This window comes from Sinocyclocheilus rhinocerous, unplaced genomic scaffold (genome assembly GCF_001515625.1).
Source record: "Sinocyclocheilus rhinocerous isolate Xijiao unplaced genomic scaffold, SAMN03320098_v1.1 scaffold62, whole genome shotgun sequence".
Lineage (NCBI taxonomy): Eukaryota > Metazoa > Chordata > Actinopteri > Cypriniformes > Cyprinidae > Sinocyclocheilus > Sinocyclocheilus rhinocerous.
Window position 1 is genome coordinate 963,727 of NW_015656585.1, and position 21,838 is coordinate 985,564.

At 36.1% G+C, this 21,838-nt stretch overlaps 1 protein-coding gene and 1 pseudogene across 1 annotated transcript in view; both read left to right on the forward strand.

Annotated features, from left to right (window-relative positions):
- Nucleotides 1-5,167, forward strand: part of LOC107720203 (MAM domain-containing protein 2-like) — a 37,843-nt gene extending 32,676 nt beyond the window's left edge. The window contains exons 13-18 of the mRNA XM_016527841.1: nt 253-518; nt 1,679-1,775; nt 3,243-3,398; nt 3,493-3,746; nt 3,947-4,031; nt 4,655-5,167. Of these exons, the coding sequence (XP_016383327.1) occupies nt 253-518; nt 1,679-1,775; nt 3,243-3,398; nt 3,493-3,746; nt 3,947-4,031; nt 4,655-4,716 (920 nt within the window). The 3' untranslated portion in view covers nt 4,717-5,167. The remainder of the gene's footprint in view (nt 1-252; nt 519-1,678; nt 1,776-3,242; nt 3,399-3,492; nt 3,747-3,946; nt 4,032-4,654) is intronic.
- A 1,234-nt stretch (nt 5,168-6,401) lies between these two features.
- Nucleotides 6,402-7,671, forward strand: LOC107720205 (uncharacterized family 31 glucosidase KIAA1161-like; annotated as a pseudogene).
- Nucleotides 7,672-21,838: the final 14,167 nt, after the last annotated feature.

Here is a 21,838-nt window from a genome sequence, read left to right on the forward strand (position 1 = left end):
CTGCAGAGGATCGATTACTGAGCAAGCTAAAGTTGTCCAAATCTGTTCTGAAGAAGAAACAAATTCATATACATGAGGATGACAAAATTTTCAGCAACTTTTAATTTTTGAGTTAACTATTCCTTTAATATGATAAAAGAGGAAAACTTAAGGAACAAAAAAGTTACAAAATAAGATAACATTCATAAAATTATCATTTATTTCACTGATTATTTATGATTTATAAAGCTTTCATGTCCATTACATTCACAGGGTCTTTTCTCTTGGCCAACACTCGTCATACCTCTCGTCCAGGGTATGTGGGTCATCTTTTTGGACCGTCCCTACCAGGGAACCATAAATACTGCCTCAGGTTCTACTATGCCCTGCATGGCTTCATGAAAATAGATAATGCTCTGGCTCTCTATGTCTATGATGAAAACAACATAGCTCAGGAGAAAATCTGGACTGTGTCTGAGAGGTCTAAAGATGTTTGGACAGAGGTGGAAGTCACATACCTAAAGCCCATGCCTGCTAAGGTAAGTGTAAAATGAATGGATTGTTGTTAAATATGAGTTTCTTCAAGACTGGGTTGTGTGCATTATAATGGCTAATATTAATTTATTTCACTATTCAGTAGAGTAACATTGTTTTTTATGACTTTGTTTTTGTGTACACCACCCTTTAAAGGTTTGGGGTCAGGAAGATTTAAAATAAATAAATAAATTAGTACTTTTATTCAGCAAGGATGCATTAAATTGATCAAACATGTCAGTAAAGACTTTTATATTTATACACAATATTTCAAATACATGCTGTTCTTTTGAACTTTCTGTTTATCAAAGAATCCTGAAAAAAATATGATTTCCACAAAAATATTAATCAGCAGAACTGTTTTTTTAACATTGATAATAAATGTTTTTTGAACATCAAATTAGAGTGATTTCTGAAGGATCATGTGACACTGAAGACTGGAGTAATGGTTGCAGAAAATTCACCTTTGCCATCTCAGCAAAAAAATCATTTAAAAAATATATTAAATACAGTATTTAAAATACATTTATATTTAAATATTAAGTATATAAATATATTTAATATAATAAATATATTTTTATATTTAAAATATATTCAAATAGAACACAGTTAAACCATGAAGGTTTAAGTGTTCTTCAGATTATAGGTGATAGAAGGATATTGTCCTGAATGATAAGCACAAATTCAGTTTTAATACTGTTTTGTTTTAGTAAAGTATTTTCTTGTCATTTCCAAATGATAAGCTGTAACAAATCTTTCATTGAACTTTGGGTCACCCCGTGTGTGAATTCCTTTTGTAATCTCAGGGATAGTAAGTGAAGCGCAAGACTCTTTTGAAGGGAGTGTCTGTCTACAGGCAAACCACATCAAAACCCCATTAACAGCATTTCCATTTGTCGAATATTTTGTGCCTCCTCAAAATGTCAAAGTCATATATGAGAAAAACCACAAAAAAAATCAAAGATTTTTAAACTGAGGTCTGTACTGTAAATGTTGAGGACAAATTACATGGGTTATTTGTATAGTCTTTTAAAATAACTTTTAATTAATGTTTAATAGACCTTATTGTTTTGTTTTTGGGTAAAATTATAACATACTAGACCATGTTCTTCCCTATTTTAACTATTTGTCATTATGGACTTTTTTATCTTAACTTCCCTTTAAGGTAGCATTTGTCAGCATCTGCAGAAACTTCTGGGACTGTGGGCTTGTGTCTCTCGATGACATCTCAGTGACCCTTGGTGACTGTCGGGTTACTACAGGTACTTCTGCCCTTTTGACAATGAGAAAAAGCCCTATTCAGATGGTAATTGTGTTACATGGTTATGTAAGTTTATTACAGGGTGCTTTATTGGCATTTTGCTCCCACCAGCCAATTCCTGGCTGAATCACTTGCTGTTTTTAACAAACACCAGGATCATGTGGTACTGTCCACATCCACATCTCTGAATTTAAAAGCAGAAATGATTTCAAAAGGCATTTTGGAAATCCTTTTTGACTACTGCCAAGTCAAGTGCCATATGGAAACACTGTGTGGTACTGTGTGTATTTTTAGTACAATGGAGGCTTGTATCACAGAAATCTTTGAAATTCTTCACATGAAGTTTCATGGCTGCTTCACCGCAGTAAGAAAGTAAACAATCAAACTGCATAAACTATTGAAATGGGGCACTATCTATCTGTATGTACATACAAATATTAATTTATATTTTACTTTTAGGACTATATTATCAGGGGAGTATAGTGATATTATAGTCCTAAAAGTAAAATATAAATTAATGTTGATAAAGAACATATGATTTTTTATTTTTTATTTTTTTGTTGAGAGAAGCAAATTCCTGGATTCGTAAGATGACGGAACTTTATGATCTGAATGTATAAATATGATCTACCTAAAACTATATATATATATATATATATATATATATATATATAAATGTTTTCGCTAATTTATAAAAACCTTAAATAAAATAAAATATAAATATTAAAATATGAACATTTAAAATGTTTGCCTTTGCAACTAAATGAAATAAAACAAGTTTTAACTGAAGTTCTAACTAAGTACTAAAATCACTAAAACGAAACTGAAATAAAAATCAGTTGAACACTATACTAAAACTCACACTCAAAGGGCAGTGGTTTTATCATAGAGGAGCTATAAGAAACATTCACTGTCTGAATTTTGTTGGATTAGTTGATAAATTAATTTATTGTGTGCATATTTCCAGATGCTCATTTAAATGGAGAACAACTAAAATATTATGTGTGCTTTTCTATTCAAATAAGCACGAAGAAATGTTTTGCTTGGATAGGTATTTGTTTCTCTGACTTTCATGGGCTTGTCTAAAACTGTCCCCATATTTAGAATTGTCCAAACGATAACACAGTGCTTGACCCAGTTGTGTTGCTTTTATGGGAGTAAAACCCATGACTTAAAAGATTTAAGCAGTTGATTGTTCTAATAAAGAGTAAACCGTATTACTTACAGGTTGCTTGGCAGAGGTTTCTTGTCAGTTCTAAACAATGTGGTTTAGGAAATGGGCAAGGCCCTTGTCTAAGGTTCTTAAATATTCTGTTTATAGACATAGATATATTCCATGGCAATGGAGAACATCTGCCCTCACAAACATAGACATTAAATGGGCAGTGCCGGCTGCGGTGGACAGAAATAGACAAGCTTTTAACCATTTCAAAGCCTAATATGGTGGAACTTTTTGTGCACTGTTTAGGCCCCTTGAATCCACCTCCTGGACATTGTAACTTTGAAACTGGGGACTGCGGCTATACCCAGAAAAAGAAAGCTAAAAAAGGACATTGGTTACGGATCAGGGGACATACACCCACGTCTTACACAGGACCCAAGGGTGACCACACCTTAGGGGTAGGTGAGTCAAATTTATGCTTCAGCATGAAATGCTTTATTAACATTGCTGATGTAATGAGACAGTGTATTCTAAGTCTTTCCTGCTCTGATTCAAGGCTACTACATGTACATTGAGGCGTCTCACATGTTACCCAAGCAGTCGGCCCGGCTCATGTCCACCGAGCTGAGGGGTTCATCTGGACCTCAGTGTCTGATCTTCTTCTACCACATGTATGGCTCAGGCACAGGAACTCTAAGCGTCCTGCTGCATAAGGGGGACAGGGAGAGATTGCTTTGGACAAGACAAGGAGAACAAAGTGTGTCCTGGATGAAGGCCACGGTGGATTACGAGTGTTACACAAGGCACTGGGTTAGAGACACACTCTTACTCTCTTTGTTGCTGAAAAATGCCTTTGAAATGCATCTTATATCAAAGTAACCATTTGATCGCTGAGATAATGGTACTTGAGGTACCAGGAAACTGATGGAGCGTTGCTGTGAATATTACTGTGTTGCGTTTTTGCATGTAAAAAGTCACTGAAAGGTTTATGTCTCCCTAATTGTTTGCAGATTATATTTGAAGGTATCAGAGGATCCTCAATAAGGAGTGACATTGCGATCGATGAAATTGTGTTTAAAAAGGGTCCGTGCAATGGTGAGTGAACAGTTTATGACAATGCATTTTTAAAAAATATATATTTAAAATAGTTTTAAATATATTTTTCAGAGTAAAAGTTTTTAATGACTGCAATGGCATCATAAAAAACTCAAAATATCTGATATTTTAAAGGGACAGTTCACCCAAAAATGAAAATTTTGTCATCATTTACTCACCCTCATTTCACTCCAAGCGTGTTTAGGTTTCTTTCTTATGTTGAGCACAAAAGAAGATATTTTGAAGAATTTTGAAGAACCAAACAGTTGTTAGTCACCATTGACTTCCATAATAGGGAAATGGGGACCATCAACTGTTTGATTACCAGCATTCTTCAAAATATCTTATTTTATGTTAACATAAGAATGAAACTCATACAGGTTTTGAACGACATGAGGATGAGTAAATGATCTACAGTGCAGTAACAGCAGGTGGGGGGAGCAGGTGCTTTCTTTACTGCAGTTCTCACTGGGATTTGTCTTTGGACGGATCACATACTGTTACTATAGTTATCCGAATGTGTTTACTGAGGCAGCAGTAATATGGCACCCTGTAAGACACAGGGGATGTATTTGTACATGTGCTTATACTTTTTATAACTCTCTTTTTCTCTCTTTCTCTAGATCCTGGAGACAGCATCTCATACTCAGGATTTTCTGAAAATTTTAATGAAATTGAGTACTGAGCGAGGCCCAGGAATGCTGATATGTGTTTGTTTTTATTTGTGTGTCACTGGGGACGGGGAGACTGGGAGAGAGAAAAGAACATTTGTTACCTAGACTCAACAGTGTTCTGCAGAGTCTGCCCATGCACGACTACATGGAAAGACACACGCTTCATTGTTCTTTTATAGGTGGTATGATGTGTCTAGTTTTTTATATAGCCTGGTGTTTTTGAATCATTGAGAAAGCTTGGGGATTGTCTTATTTTTGTGTATTAGAAAACATCAGAAAATAGTTTTAATTTTTGTAATGTGTTGACATTGCTTAGCAGCATGCTGCTAGGTAGCAAAAATTTCCGATTTCTATTTGCTGAGGTGAACTTTTCTTGTTTGTTTTTACACTGATCAGTGTCCAGGGTGAAAACAGGTTTGGACTAATGACAAAGTTCAGGTCATGGGTTGTATACATTCTCACTCACAGTGTTTCATTTATTAATCTTTTAAAATATTAAACTTTATTAATCTTTTTAAAATAAAAATGTCTTTGTCATTTCTTGTAGATTCCCATCAGAATCACAATACTATAAACATACACTCAATTATTAACCTCATGCAGTCTCTCATCAATGCTTCTAAAAATACAAGTGAAGCTGTCGTTATTTTTTACATTAAGAAAAATCAATATAAAATGTGTTTTTTTTTAATCTTATAATTTACTGCCATCTAGTGGAATAAGTGTGTTATGAAACATACAAAACCTGGTTGAAACCTTTTTCGAAATGATAGAAAATACTTAAACATTCTAAACGCTAACTAATACTACTATTCCCCCCCCTTAAGTGACATTTCTCTGTCGGTGATTGGTGCTGAGGATGAATCTGTTAAACTGCTAAACTGTATATAACTACTAAAACTAGTAGTTTTCACAATAACACATGACAATTTGTTAAAATTATAGCAGATGCATTTATTCTGTCACAAATGTGCATCAAATCAATAGAGTGTGCCTGTTACAAAACATCACAACACTGTACTGGAAACTCCATGTTCAATACATGCCTAGAGGACTGTTCAGCTGCTGTCAGCTGCAGCAATAGCTTGAATCAGCTTTTGTGTCTCAGTCACAGATGTTTAAAATTGTAGATTTCCCCCATTCAGTGTATCACAAATCTATAAGAGATAGTTCACCCAAAAAGTACAATTTTGTACTTCCAAACCTGTATGGCATTTTATTTTCCTCTTGCAGAACACAGAAGATCATTTGAAGCATGTTGGTAACCGTATTTTCGTTACCACTGACATTCATTGTATGGACGAAAAGACAATAAGACATTTCTCAGAATTTTCTCAGATTTATTTATTTAGTTCCACAGAAGAAAGAAAGTCATACAGGTTTGGAATGAGTTAAGAGATGAGTAAAAGGCTAACTAACCCTTTAAGAATAAATACTGGGTGTTGTTTTATCTTGGGAGTCATATTATATCACATCCAAACATTTGTTTGCATGAAAAAAGTATTGCATATTTTTACATATTATTCATTTTAAATTGTCTCAATATGTCTAGGCATGGCAAAATTGTCAAGTTGTCCTGGCCAGCTGCTACTTCCACCATGTGCAGCCCATGTGCAGTACACCTAAAACAGTCTGCTTTCTGCTCATAAGTTAGAAACATTTTACAGAAGGCTGTGTGCATAAGAGTGTTGTGAAGATGTACCAGATTGTATCAGCAACTGTTGGAGATGTTGGCATTGGTGCCATGAGCCGTTATTCACCACCTAAGAGGAAGAGATTTGGTAGACCAAGCCGTCCAGTGATAATAGCAAGCGTGCTCTGAGTTTTACTGGTTCTTGCTGCGATCGTAGCATGGTGCTACTACTCCTCTTCTCTCCACAAAGCCAACCTTTTGACAACTGAACGCTTAGATCTTAACAAAGACGGTTTTGTCATCCGAAGCCAAACTGGGGTTGTCATTTTCAAAATGAAATTCAGGTATTTTGTTTAAATACACTTGTATTTTGTTTAAATATCATATTTACACTTGTATTTACATAATTATTATTAGAAGTCACATTGTTTTTAATTGTGCATTTTAGGTCTGGAACCCTTGATCTGGACTCATGTTCAAAAGAGGGACAGATTTTCTGATGTGATAAATCCATGGCTGGAAATATACATTTCTTCATAGAAATCTATCGTGTGCGCTGGGACGAGCTGGAGGAGCATCGGTTGGTGGAGCATGCCATGTCCTGCAGTGGATCACACTGGTACGGTGGTGCGGAGACTTGGTTGCAGCATTGGCCAATAGTATTAAAAGGACATCAGGCTCCCAAACCTTTCGTTACAGGTGCTATTCATTCAAATCATCAGGCATTTGGTGGCATCTTGGAGCGCTACTGGCTTTCTTCCAATGCTACGGCCATAAAAATGAATGATTCTGTTCCTTTTCACCTCGGCTGGGATGAAACAAACAGAACTCTGTGGTTCCAAGCTCGATATAATGACAGCACTTATAGGCCAGACCCTGATAATCACCATCATGTGACTCTGAGTTATCGTGTATGTGTGGGGCTAGACGTCACCGCTATACACAAGTACATGGTACGTCGATATTTCAACAAGCCCAATAAGGTTCCTTCAGAAGCTGTTTTCAGATAACCAGTCTGGTCTACAAGAGCTCTAGAAGAAGTGAACCAAGAACGAACATTGAAATATGCATCTGATATCCAAAAAATGGCTTCAACTGCAGCCACCTGGAGCTGTACGACAGATATACTAGTGGCTATGGAGAGTTTGAGTTAGATCCCATCAAGTTCCTCAACGCCTCAGCCATGTTTCAAAAACTAAGGGAAGATGGATTCCAGGTAACCTTGTGGACTCATCCATTTGCCAACTATAATTCTGTCAATTTTGGTATTGGAATAGAACGAGGACTGTTTATACGAGTGCCTGGTAGCCAGCTCGGGACTGGTATGCCTTGAATCTTCGCACCCTCAAGAACAAGTATGGAGTGGCATCTTTCAAGTTTGATGCAGGAGAGACAAGCTACTTACCCCAGCAGTTCAGTACCTTTGTTCCTCTGCAGGATCCCAGTACCTTTACCCGCCACTACACTGAGATGGCAATACCATTCAATGACCGTGCAGAGCTGCGGTCAGGCTATCAATCTCAAAACATCTCCTGCTTCTTCAGAATTATTGACCGTGAGTCACTATGGGGATACACCCTAGGCCTCAAATCTGTAATCCCAACTGTACGTACTATAAGTATTCTTGGCTACCAGTTTATTCTGACAGACATGTCTGCCAGACAATGTAGAGTAAAATGTTAGTAAACCCAGTGAAAGCAACATGATGAAATAATTTTGTATGTTATTTATTTATAACATGTTTTTATGTAGTTTACTTGTTTTGTTATTTGTTTCCCATAGCGTCAAAATATATATAGAAATAAGCAACCACCTAACTTGAATGTACAGTGAAGGATGTATGAAGGATTCAACTAGTTTAAAGGGAATATTTCCCACAGTTTTGTAACATTCACTTATTTACTGAATTCTTATTTGTAATGTGTAAGAGTTCTTGCTCAATAATTAACTTTTATTATTGACATTTTACCACCCTCAGCTCAACACATAGAATAAAACAATTTATATATTGTATGTGTGACGAGTGGGGGCGGGGCCGAGAGTCCCACGGAGGAGCTCCGGAAGGATAAAAGGAGGAGTTACGACAGTGAAAGATGAGAGAGGACCAGGCCTGGACTTTATTTTGTGTTTTGGTTCTGTTTGTGCGCGATAGTCGTCCGCGAGGGGCTGTCGTGCTATTTTGTGTTTATTTCGTTATTAAAGTTTTCTTTGAACGTTCGCCGGTTCCCGCCTCCTTCTTCCCGTGACTATGAACTTTGTTACATTGGCCTGGTCCTCTCTTGTCTTTCACAGTCGTAGCGCCTCCTTTTATTCTTCCGGAGCTCCTCCGTGGGACTCGAGACCTGTGAGTGGTGCAGGTGTCGCTCATTATCAATTACTCCACCGGCCTCGCTCTGTTCCCACGGCTCTCGGCCCCGCCCCCACTCGTCACAGTATGTTTAGACATATTTATGTTAATATACAAACACATGTTAACTTGTGAACATAAAAGTAATTGTTAATTTATTGGAAATAAATTATAAGCCCGGAAAAGCTGTGCTTGTTTTTGTATTATTTTTGTAGTACATTTGAAAATGTAATGTAGATTTCTATTTTGTTTCTGTCATCAGGGGTAATTGCGCTTTGTATACACTAAAAGACAGGGGTATGAACAAATACAAATACTCACGTTATAGTAATTAAGTTTTTGTCAGTAATTGTACTTTTTTGAGTAGTTTCAAAATTGTGTACTTTTACTTTTACTTGAGTACATTTTAAGTGATGTATCGGTACTTTTACTCCACTGTAGAATTCCTAGAATTAGGAATTTCAATGAAGAGAAGAACTACAGATCACCTGGCAATATATACAGTAGTGTTGATGGCTATAATAGCTGCCCTGTACTGGATAGAGGAAAATGGTATGAATTAATTATATGTTCAGACTCCAGTTCAGCATTTATTTCAATTAAGTCGATATCATCAAATAACCGGCAGGATTGCATATATGAAATATATGACATTTTATTTAGACTTCAGAGAGTAAATTTGACAATAGCATTCATGTGGATTCCAGCACACATAGGAATTAAAGGGAACGAAGTTGCAGATGTTTTAGCCAAGGAGGCATGTAAGCTAGATGAGGCTATGGAAATCCTATATAGTAAATCGGAAGCAAAAGTAATAATTAAGAATAGTATAATAAAGGAATGGCAATGTAACTGGGATAGGGAAGTAACAGGCAGACATTACTATAGAATCCAGGAGAAAGTAGGAAGTAGGAGGGTATGAAAAGGAAATAACAAAACAGAAGGTATAATTACATGATTGAGAATGGGACACACAGGGTTAAATAAAACATGATATCTAATAGGGAAACATCCGATTGGCTTATGTGATCATTGTCAGGATGAGGAATCAGTGGAACACATTCTGTGTCACTGCCAAAAGTACATCACAGAAAGAGAAATATTAAAGAAAGAAATTAGGAAACAATTTCTACCCAATTTAAATTTTAACGTTAGCATTAAAGACATACTTAATGGTTAGAATAATGAAAGTTTAATAAATTACCTGAGAAGAACTGGCTTAATTAACAGAATTTAAGATTTGTTTTTTTTTATCTTGGTGGTAGTTGACTCAGGCCCACACTCCAGTATCGTAGGTGGCGGTAATGCACCTTATCGTTGGATGCCGACCGCCAATAAAACGAAGAAGAAGAAGACGACGACTGTTAACTTTAGCTGCATTCATCGTGAAACTTGCTAACTAGCATATTAGGAAAGGCTATTTGCTAAGATTCATAAAAAAACTTATACTCGCTTCTTCTGTCGGTGAGGCTGGATCACGAATGATTCGCACACACATATACACATTTAGGTAGATCGGGGTGCATTCCCTTCAAAAACACAAGTAATCCACTGTGGCTTCAGTGTCTCTGATGTCGGGAGTAAATGACGACTGCTATGTTCATTCTTACATCCAACAACAAAACACCTCAATTGCTTAGAAGACATTCTTGTCTACACCTGCTCCAGCGTCCAAACAATGGCGGACTGTCTACAGTTCACTCAGGGCGGGCCTGTGCTAAAATGCCAGTGTTAATCAACATTCGAGGGAGTGGCCTGGGTATGTGTGACGTCACACTGCCAAGAATCTGTGAACGGCTTGATTTGAGAAAGGGGTTATCATTTATCGGGATAAAAAAAAAAAACCACTGGGTGGATTTTTATCATCATAGGGTGGTTGTGTACACACACTGCCAAGACACATTTCAGTTCAAACAACATATAAAAGTGAATTGCATCTGATGACCACTTTAATGTCTTTGAATGTACTACCCAAAATGATGGACCTCTTTTTACCAAATGGGGAGTTAGCTTAAATGGTAGACAGCTCGCTTAGCATGCGAGAGGTAGCGGGATTGATGCCCGCATTCTTCTTGGACTGTGAGCCAATTTCATTTTCTAATTTGGTAAATATAGTCCAGCATTCAAAACCTACAAATTGTGCATTAGATGTAATTCCCTCTCATCTTCTTCTTCAAGTTTTAGATGTTGTAGGCCCAAACATTGTTAGTATTATTAATAGTAGCCTAGTAAATGGTATAGTTCCATCTTGCCTAAAACATGCCATAATACAACCTCTTTTGAAAAAGCCTAGAACGGATCCTTTAGTTTTAAATAACTATCGCCCCATTTCTAAGCTCCCTTTTTTATCAAAAATATTAGAGAAGGCTGTTTATCATCAGCTCATCTCGTTCTTAAATAAAAATTCAGTTTTGGATAAATTTCCGTCTGGTTTTAGATCAAAATATAGTACAGAGACTGCCCTTTTAAAAGTACACAATGACTTAATGCTTGCTGCCGATTCAGGAAAGGGTGCCATTTTGATTCTTCTTGACTGCATTTGACATGATTGATCATGACATCCTTTTAAATCAATTAAGTCAATGGGTAGGCATTCGGGGAAATGCTCTCAAATGGTTTTGCTCTTACTTAAAGGATAGAAGTTCTTTAGTTCAGTTGGGCAATTACTTTCTAATTCTGATTCTGCAGCTTCGTTTTGTGGGGTTCCCCAGGGATCAATTTTGGGGCCCATTTTATTTTCTTTATATACTCTCCCGCTTGGTTTTATTTGTTGGAAATACAATGTTGCATACCATTTTTATGTAGATTATGCACAACTCTATCTTCCACTGAATGCAGGTGATGGTGATGAGTCTGGTGATCTGATGAATTGCTATCATGAGATTAAGTTATGGATGGCACAGAATTTTTTACAATTAAATGAGGCTAAAACAGAATACCTAATATCTGGCTCTATTATACCGTCCTCACATATGTTAACCGGTCTAGGTCCTACTGCCTCAAATCTGTGTAAGCAAGTAAGAAACCTGGGAGTGGTCTTCGATTCGGAGCTTAAATTTGATAAGCAAGTGAACTCTGTGGTAAAGGCGGGATATTTTCAGTTAAGAAATATTGCAAAAATAAAATAATTTTTGTCGTTTGATGATTTGAGGCGTGTTATACATGCTTTTATTATGTCAAGATTGGATTATTGTAATTCGTTGTATTTGAGGATTCCTGCTGTTCTGTTGAATCGTCTTCAACTATTACAAAACGCAGCAACCAGACTGTTGACTGGGACCAAGAAACAGGTCGGTGATTCCCCAGTGCTAGCCTTGCTGCATTGGCTGCCGTTTAATTTTAGAGTTCAATTTAAGGTTTTACTGTACGTTTTTAAAGCCTTGCATGGTCTAGCACCTGAATATATTTTGGACATGATCCAGTTTTATTCTATGTCACGGCCATTGAGGTCATCTCAAAATTTTGTATTAAAGGTCCCTAAATCCCGCTTAAAGTCCAAAGGAGACTTTATATATATACTGTATATGTGTGTGTTTGCTGTATACATGAATTATCCTGAATTATTAATCTTGCCTTTCATATCCACCAATGTACTGTAAAAGACTGATCTGTAGTTATCAGAAAAGTTTGTTTGCAGCTCTTGCTGCTAAAGGTGGCACAAACAGATTTTATGTTTAAAGGGCCAATTAGTTTTTTTCTCATGGGTGATAGCAGGTGTTGGATAACAATTTTCATTTCGTTTAGATATACACAATATATATAAAACAAAACTCCCTGTTGAATTGCAATAAACATGTATTTTCATTAGCATATTGGTGCATCTACAGCTGAATGTGTTTTAAAATCAATAGAGAACACACCTATAGATTTGATGTTAATATGTAATTTTAATATTTTTTTACTAGATTTTTTTTCATTACTATAAAAAATTGCAGTGCTTCATTTTGCAGTAAAGTTTAACTGTTTGGTTAAGATAATGTTGGATGGCTGTGTGAAATGTTTTGAGAACAAGTACATTGCATTGGAGAAAAGTGTCAAATTGATTTTGGACATGATCCAGTTTTATTCTATGTCACGGCCATTGAGGTCATCTCAAAATTTTGTATTAAAGGTCCCTAAATCCCGCTTAAAGTCCAAAGGAGACTTTATATATATACTGTATATGTGTGTGTTTGCTGTATACATGAATTATCCTGAATTATTAATCTTGCCTTTCATTTACATCTGGAAGATCTCATTGCATTTTATGTACACACACACACACGCACGCACGCACGCACACACACACACACATTGTATATATGTGTCGTTTTTGTATTGTACGTGTAAATAGATTTGTTTTATTAGGTGTGCTTTTACATTCACGTATGTCTTGGTAGAGCAGAATTGAGAATACTTAAAATATGCTAATTCTCATATTAGATCTCTAATATAAACTTTTTTCAAATGAACGTTATGCTAATTTTACTAACTATTTAATTCCTAAAGCATGTACTATTTATTGTATGTCAAAAAACTATAGTTTTTTTGGGAGCTCAACCCAAAATGATGGACTTCTTTGGACAAGGGGAATTAGCTCATGGTAGAGCGCTCGCTAATGCGAGAGGTAGCGGGATCGATGCCCGCATTCTCCAAGCAGTTTATACACCATATATCCTCATTATAAGTCTGGGGCCGGACCCAATTTTAATTTTAGCTGATTAGAAACTTCCCTTGTCAATAGTGATACTGACACCTTCAGCTGATAAGGATTAGTGCACATTTACCGAGACTTTCAACTGGCAAGAATCAATGCACATTTTAACTAAAGCCCCAAAAGTGTGCAATCAAACTGAGCTACCAGCAGATGGCACTTCTGCCACATATCAACACACCAAAACTAACGTTCTCATGTTATTGCCCATCCGCCATACATTTTTATTAATTGTACTGCAGTTTAAAGCTAAAACAACAGCTGTGTTTTTCTTTTTTGTTGGCATACAGAGTTTTGTTTTACAGATGTCTTGGCTGAGGTTATGCTATTTAAACTCACTTTTAGGTTTGAAGGTTTGAATGACAGTTAGTCCATACAGAGGAGAAGATGGGAATACACATGGCAGATGAAGAAGGAAGAGAAAACCCAAAAAGGTCTTATTTTGAATGCCCAATCCCTCCAATGTGTATGATGCAGCGTGGATTTTAAGAATTTAAGATTTTAAGAATTTTCTCCCATGTGTCATCCAATTTTCTTTTTGTAGTGTTTTCTTGTGTAAATAAAAAAGGTTCCAAATAATTCATCAGTTTCAATTAAATAATGTAGTCAGCCTCACTTTGCTTGTTTGCTCGCATGTGTAAAAGCACAACTTGCCAAAATATGTTAGACTGTTTTCTGTAAATAGTGTATAAAAATGTCTTTCCATCTCTTTTCAATCCCTTTCCCTCCACAACCCATACATAATCTTACATCAAATACAAATATCCCACATAATATTCAAGACAATAATTTTCTTATAAAATACCATAATTCAAACGCAGGACAGCTTCTCTTAGCCCATGCTGATAAAACGTCTATGATTGTTTGGCCCCTGCTCTGTGCTTTTCAAAAGCTCCCCTCTTGCTGGAGAACAAAGAGAAAGCTGACCAATCTCACCGAGCTTCACAAAGCGGAAACAAAAGGACACAAAACAAGAGATTTGACCAACCCCAACACGGCAGCAAATATTTCAGCTTCCTGGTGCCAAGTGTACGGTTCGCTGTCCGGTCACATGAATCTGTCAGTTTAGCACGTCTAAAGCAGCAATCAGCACCTCGCTCCTGTGTGGATGCCACAGCTCGAGGCCCCAAACATTGCCTGGCTCATTATTCCCTGAGGAAGGTCACGGCCCTGCCCGTCAGACCGGAACTTGCCCACTAATTAAGCACGCTGTTTTGGCACTGGACGTGTCATGTCTGTAGGACGCTTTATTAGGATTAAGGCTGCTCATATTCACTTTTCATAAATGGGCAGCTGAGCAGATTTACACCAGGGCCTCCTTCTCTTAAAATCTTAAACCCATGTTATATTCTACGATGCATTAGCCAAGTAGAGACGGGATTGGGCGATGCTGGTTGCTTTAAACGCTGTCATGCTGAAAAGACACAGTCAGTGTTGTAAGTGCTGATCTGTTGACGATGCTCCGCCACACAGGGAGAAACACGAGGGAAGAGATGTTTCTCTTGTTTGAGGCACACAGTGTCTGGTGTGATGTGCTGCTTGAATCCCTAGCATCTGGAAATGTATCCTGTTATTGATTCCATCTCCTCTCTCTCTCTCTGCATCTGTGCACAAGAGAGACGTGCCAATTATGTAGGCCCACAAGCTTGGCCTAGTTAGTACAGTGCAGGCTACAGAGGGTTTGCGACTAATACAAATCCTAGACTGCTGTACAGACAATTATAGGGGTATAGCTTGCCACAATATGTCATATTCATATGTAGACTAGCCTGCTATGTTTTGATGAATAAAGGCATTCTGTTATCATTTACTCACCATCATGTTGATCCAAATTAGTTTGACGTTCTTTCTTCTGTGGACAATATTTTGAAGAAAAGCGTTTTTGTCCATACAATGAAAGTCAATGGGGTGCAAAACAACTTCTTAACTGACTGCTTGATGACATAATTGTTATTTTTGGATGAACTGTCTCTTTAAGTGCTAACTTAGTATGTCAGTGTTATTTTACTATTATTTATATACCATTATAGTTTTTATTGATATTTTGAATTAGCTTTTGTTTTTATATTTTTATATTTTTATAAGGTTTTATTTAATATCAGTTTAATTTTTTTCACAATTTTGCTGCTGTGTTTTGTCATTTTTATTAGTTTTTGTTATTTTTAGGGTTAACTTATTTTTTGTTTGAGTTTTAATTTGAGTTTTAGTTCAGTTGCCAATGCTGCATTTCTAATATTAGTTCAGTTTTGTTTAGTTATTTTAGCTTTTGATTAACAAAAATGTTTTTTAATAGTTTTAGTCAATGATAATACCTCTGCTGTAGGCTGAACATACTAAACAGAACTGAATGCAGAACTTATACAATTGAGTATAGTGTTTTCCACAGTCTAAGCATTCTGAGTGTTAAAGCACTAAAGCCACCAGCCCATAAAGCCCACCCTCAGTCTCATCTGTTGAGCTGTGCATTCTTCCTCAATGATGTGGCCTCCAATGAGCACAGACTCTGGGTTTCTGAACCCCACTTCAACAAGAGATACAAAGAGATAGCTGTTGTGAATATATGTTTAATATACCCATTTCGGTTACACTTTATTTCGATAGTCCACTTTAGACATTCTATTAACTATAAGTAACTTTGTAACTACATGTCAACTACATGTCAACTAATTCCCATTAATTTGCAACTACATGTCTACTAACTCTCCGAGTAGACAGGGTAGGTTTAGGGTTAGTAGAATAAGTTGACAAAGAAAGTGTTAGAAGATATTAAGCAGACAGTCTACTAATACTCTACTAACTGCTAGTTGACATGTAGTTGCAAAGTTACTTACTGTTAATAGAATGTCTAAAGTGGACTATCGAAATAAAGTGTTACCCAGATTTCTAATTTTCTGCCAAGTGTCAACTACAAAGAAATGTGCAATATAAAGAAACAACTGATACTGCTAAAGCCCACAAACAAAGGAATGTGCGGAGACTAAAAGCTACTTGAACCACAGGCTTCATGGTTTACCTGTAATGTTTTGACTAATTGGTTGATATGCTCCAAATTGGTACTAAAATAAAAGATTAAATAGCCTAAGTGCAAACACGTTGAAGCCAATGTTTAGACTGGTTCATACTGTAGTGTGTCATGTTGTGCCTAGATGGCACTCTTCCCCTAGATAGATGTCTAGTAATTGACCTTTTGTTTCCAGGCCATCTTCTGAATTGGGTCAAGTCAAAACTATACAAAGGTCAATTCTGTAGAAAACCTAGACAGGTAGGCCTTGTCTCTTGTGAATCTCTGGTCTAATCTTGTTCCCCAAAAATGAATCTCAGCCAGCTTTTGTCAGGAATCCCATAATGTAATTTGTTTTCAATTTTATTTTTAAAAAATGGTAGAGACCATCCCTAGAGATGTTATCCAATGCTATCTATTTCTAGCAAGGTTAAGTCTAGAGGCTGTCTTACTCTTGCCCTTTTGTTCTCATGGTTTTATATTCCCATTCCTCTCATTATGTAAACAGTGATCATGTTGCACCAACTTCCCTATGTATCTACACCAATAAAATGTAATGAATTTTTTCCACTATTGGAAAAGGTTCTAGATCTAACTGTGGTTCTAAAGTTTTTTTTTTAATGTATTATGCGTTTGCTTTCACATATATTAGGCACATCTGGCACTGAATATTTATTTCTCAATACTCTTTCAGTATTTTATTTCAGCCCTCCTCATACAGCACACACAGTTAACAGAAGTTGGCAGAGATCTTTATGCCAGTCTTTATGGGTCCTTCACCACTCTTAGCATGGAGTCAGGTGTGGTTCAAGAAAAACCAGGAAACCAGTTGTTGACTAAGGCAGCTGTGTCTGCAGTTGTGGCCCCTACCAGACTCCCACCGTGACTTAGCATGGATTAGCTGGAACGGTCTTTCCCACAGCTCACACGCCGTGCACAGCCCAGGCCAGATGTGCCTGTGAAAATCATTCATCACACTTTGTGCTCTCATTTTCAGCCATTTCATCTTTTTGTTTGCAGGGCGTTCAACGAGAAGAACAAAAGGGCTGGTCACTTTCCACTTCGTTCTCATTTATTTATTTGTTTTTGTCTCTTGGCAGCCATGTTGAAAAAAAGTTGAAAAGATTAGGTCTGATAGGCTGTCAGTCCATTGGAAAATGGGAATGAGGTTTGGAATTGGGGCTGGGGGATGGATGACTGAAAGGAAGAGTGAGGAAGGCAGAAGGCTGAAGGCTGAGGTAATCACAGGATGTTCGGCACATAAATTATCATTAATCTCTATCTCTAGCCGACTCCACCCCTAGTGTCTCTCTTTTCCCTATCTTCTCTTGGTGTTTGTCTGATTCCATATGAAGAGTGGGAATGCAGCATGGTTTATGAAACAAATTTAATAGAGTGCTGGTGCTCTGGGCATTTTATTCTACATTTATCAGATGTATTTCGAGCCCCAAATTAAATAATGAACTGCGACAGGTTGCTAATATTAAAACAAATATGAGATTGTCTGTTATGCTGGAGCTGAGGAGCTCCCCCCTCCTTTAAGTTCAAATGAATTCAAAATACATGCAAAAAAAAAAAAAAAAAAAAAAAAATTAAAAAAAATTTTTAAAAATTCAAAAAAAAAAAAAAAAAAAAAAAAAAAAAAAAAAAAAAAAAAAAAAAAAAAAAAAAAAAAAAAAAAAAAAAAAAAAAAAAAAAAAAAAAAAAAAAAAAAAAAAAAAAAAAAAAAAAAAAAAAAAAAAAAAAAAAAAAAAAAAATTCAAAGTAATCTTTGAAAGTTCTAAAAAAGAAAGATGTTTGAGGAAGAGCATGAGATAACCCATAAATCAAAATTTTTGGTTGTCTATTACAAATATTATGTATATTCGTTTAGGTCATTTTGTGTAATCTAAATATTGACAACATTTGCTTATATTCGCTAATATAAAACATAGGCTATAAGCATTTTAAAGTCTCTCTTTTCCGGAAATACAGACCCAGAAAAAGTGAAGACTCACAGACTGGACAAACTGGTACACTATTCACTATTAACCAGTTGTTTATTAGCATGCATATTATTAGCATATTGGCTGTTTATTAGTACATATAAAATCGCATTTTAATGCCTTATTCTGCATTCTAGATCAACCCTACCCCATACTACTACTACAACAACTGCCTTATTTACTACCAATAAGTAGCAATGAAGAGTTTATTGAGGGAAAACATTTAGTTAATATTGAATATGCGTTCCCTAATCTAAAGCGTTACTAAGAAATTTTGTCCAATAATGCTCCCTTCTCTATTGTCCTTATTTTGCAATGCGGAAGTAATCTTTTTTGTTAAGTTAAAATAAAATAAAATAAACAAGGTACATATAATAAGTGGCAGGTAATAACAGTAACTTGTTTTATGTCAGAAATGTTATAGTTTCACATTGTATCCAGTAGTAGAATACATTAGATTTGATCACAACTGTGACTGTCACAAGCTGTCAAATGTGGCTGTCTGGCGGTGACTTCCTGTTTAAATCGGAAATACATAAACACTTCTAGGAGAACAGCACTGATCAAGCTAATCCATTGCTGAGTAAGTGTTCATAATGTCTCAGCATTCATAAAATCATACATCTGAGTTGCAAATTTCTAATAATCACACAGCATAGAACAGAGCCATATTAATGTTTTCATCCTACCGCTGCAATGTGTTGTAGTTTGGGCGTAAACCATTTTTTTGTTGTTGTTTATTTTCAGTTCAACATAGAACATAACACAGTCAGACCACCTCATTAAATATAGGTACTGTTTCCTGTTTGAGAGCGTGTGTCTGTAGCTTTACTGCAGTCAAGATGTGAAGAAGGCTCTTGATCTCCTCATGGAGAGACTGAGGTATGCTATACACTAGTACTGTTTGCGCAGTGCAGTATCATTCATGAATACAAATGTATTTTACTTTTTCTTCTTCTCAGTAAAAGTTTTAGTAAACAATAAGGGGAAATAAGCCACTCCCTTTAGATAAAGTGAAACAAAATGAAAGCAAATAGAAAACTACTTTTAAATTGTAACAATATTTCACAATATTGCTGTATTTTTAACCAAATAAATGCAGTATTGGGAGCAAAAGAGAAACATTGTGTCCTTGTCCTTTTACTCCTCTGCTTTAGCATCCATTGCTAGCACTGCCGCTACATAGGTGATGTTTTGATGCAGTAACTTCACAGGAATATGGCCATTATGGTAACTATTGATGTTTTGAAGTGTGCTGCTGATGGTGCAACAATCATGACTAATAGCAACTCCTTGTTATGTGTCAAACAATTATAATAAATGACAGGTTAAGCACAATCAGCATCTCTGTGCTCATGCCCTGTTTTTGTGATTGTAGGTGCTTTAACATTTTGTATCGTCACACTAATCATCTCCATTGTTAATCAGTGTGTGCTGTGCAGTACAGATCTGTGGTCAGAGAACAAAAGATCATCACCTCCTTTAATCCAGTAGATGGATCTCTTACAAGTCCTGACAGTATGTTTCCCAGAGTAGATGATTTGTCCTCCCCTGGCTGATCTAGAATCTGTTTGTCATTCTTTATCTATCATCTCGTGCTGTATTTCAGCATTACCATCATGGCTTTGCTGAAGCAGGAATGATGTAAAGCCCACCTCTGCCCTCAGATAATAACACGTCACGATGATAGAACGTCCCGTTAAATAATAGGCAAGGTGTTATTACACGCTCCATCATCTGCCTGCTCAGAGGGGATTTTGTATACCTGTCAGGATGAAATAATGGCATTGTTTTGAAAGACAGTGTTTTCCCGCACAGGTGTCTTCCTGTGCCAGTGTAGAGGACTTTGTCTTGTACATGGAGACGAGGCTCATTTCAGCCGTTGGTCTGGTCTTTCATTTTCTGTCTTCCATTTTCCACTCAAGACTCGGGAGAAGCAGACACTCTGAAATCAAAGGGAAAGAAGAGCGAGAGAGCTTTTGAGCAATCATTCTGGCGCTTCTACGTGACTGCCTTGTTCTCTGTCTATTTCAAGTCTGCGTAGCGGCTGTTAGCTTCATCTAAAGAACATCTGCCTTTGTCCTCCTCCCCTTCAACAGAGGAGAAATCTTGACAACACATCGCTTTGACAAGCACATATGGCTCACTGTGTTTCTGTCTAGCGATAGGTGCCATATTAGCGTCAACTACAGTATTTTCTTTTTGTATTGTTAAGGTGTGATTATAGTTTTTTAGATATATTTTGATTTTTGAATAAGTTTTCATTTTCACATGTTCAGTTTTCATTTTTATTTTAAATCTTCAGTAATTTTGTTGTCTATTTTAGTCTTTTATAGAAGCTGTCTATATCAGTTTTTAGTTGTTTTAGTACATCAAGTTAAACTAAATCAAAGACGTTGTAAATATTTTTTTTTATTGTTTGTTTTAGTTAACATTTATCTCAAGTAACAGTTGGTTTTATGTAACTATAATAACCCTAATTCATAAATGAGTTTTCAGTGTTTTTTTAAAAGTCAGCTAAGGAAATTAAATAATAAAGGAAGTACTGAGTTAAAATTTTCATTATAATTGAGCATTGTTGTGGTAAAAAATACAGTGTTTGTTGGTGTTCTGTTTATACTCATTTAGACCCAGTATGAAATGCATTGAGGTGCAAATAATGGCATCTGTTGTATCTTTTTAATTCCATTGCTTGTCATTTTGCTATGCTTTTTTGCAAGGGCGTAGTTTTGGTTTGAACATTGGGGGGGGGTTGAAGTGTGAACTGTTTTAGTAGAGTCCCGGGTCATGCTCACTCATAAGGTTTATTTATTTGTTTGTTTGCTTATATATTTATTTTTGTGAAATGGTATTTTTTGCTATCATCTATGCAAAGTTGGTGCAATAAAGTAACATCATTAACAATTACTTGTTTACATATATGTAATGTAATTTATATTATTTAGGCACTTATAGGCTATAGTTTGACAGAATGAGCTGTCTATATCAGTTTTTAGTTGTTTTAGTACATCAAGTTAAACTAAATCAAAGACGTTGTAAATATTTTTTTTTATTGTTTGTTTTAGTTAACATTTATCTCAAGTAACAGTTGGTTTTATGTAACTATAATAACCCTAATTCATAAATGAGTTTTCAGTGTTTTTTTAAAAGTCAGCTAAGGAAATTAAATAATAAAGGAAGTACTGAGTTAAAATTTTCATTATAATTGAGCATTGTTGTGGTAAAAAATACAGTGTTTGTTGGTGTTCTGTTTATACTCATTTAGACCCAGTATGAAATGCATTGAGGTGCAAATAATGGCATCTGTTGTATCTTTTTAATTCCATTGCTTGTCATTTTGCTATGCTTTTTTGCAAGGGCGTAGTTTTGGTTTGAACATTGGGGGGGGGTTGAAGTGTGAACTGTTTTAGTAGAGTCCCGGGTCATGCTCACTCATAAGGTTTATTTATTTGTTTGTTTGCTTATATATTTATT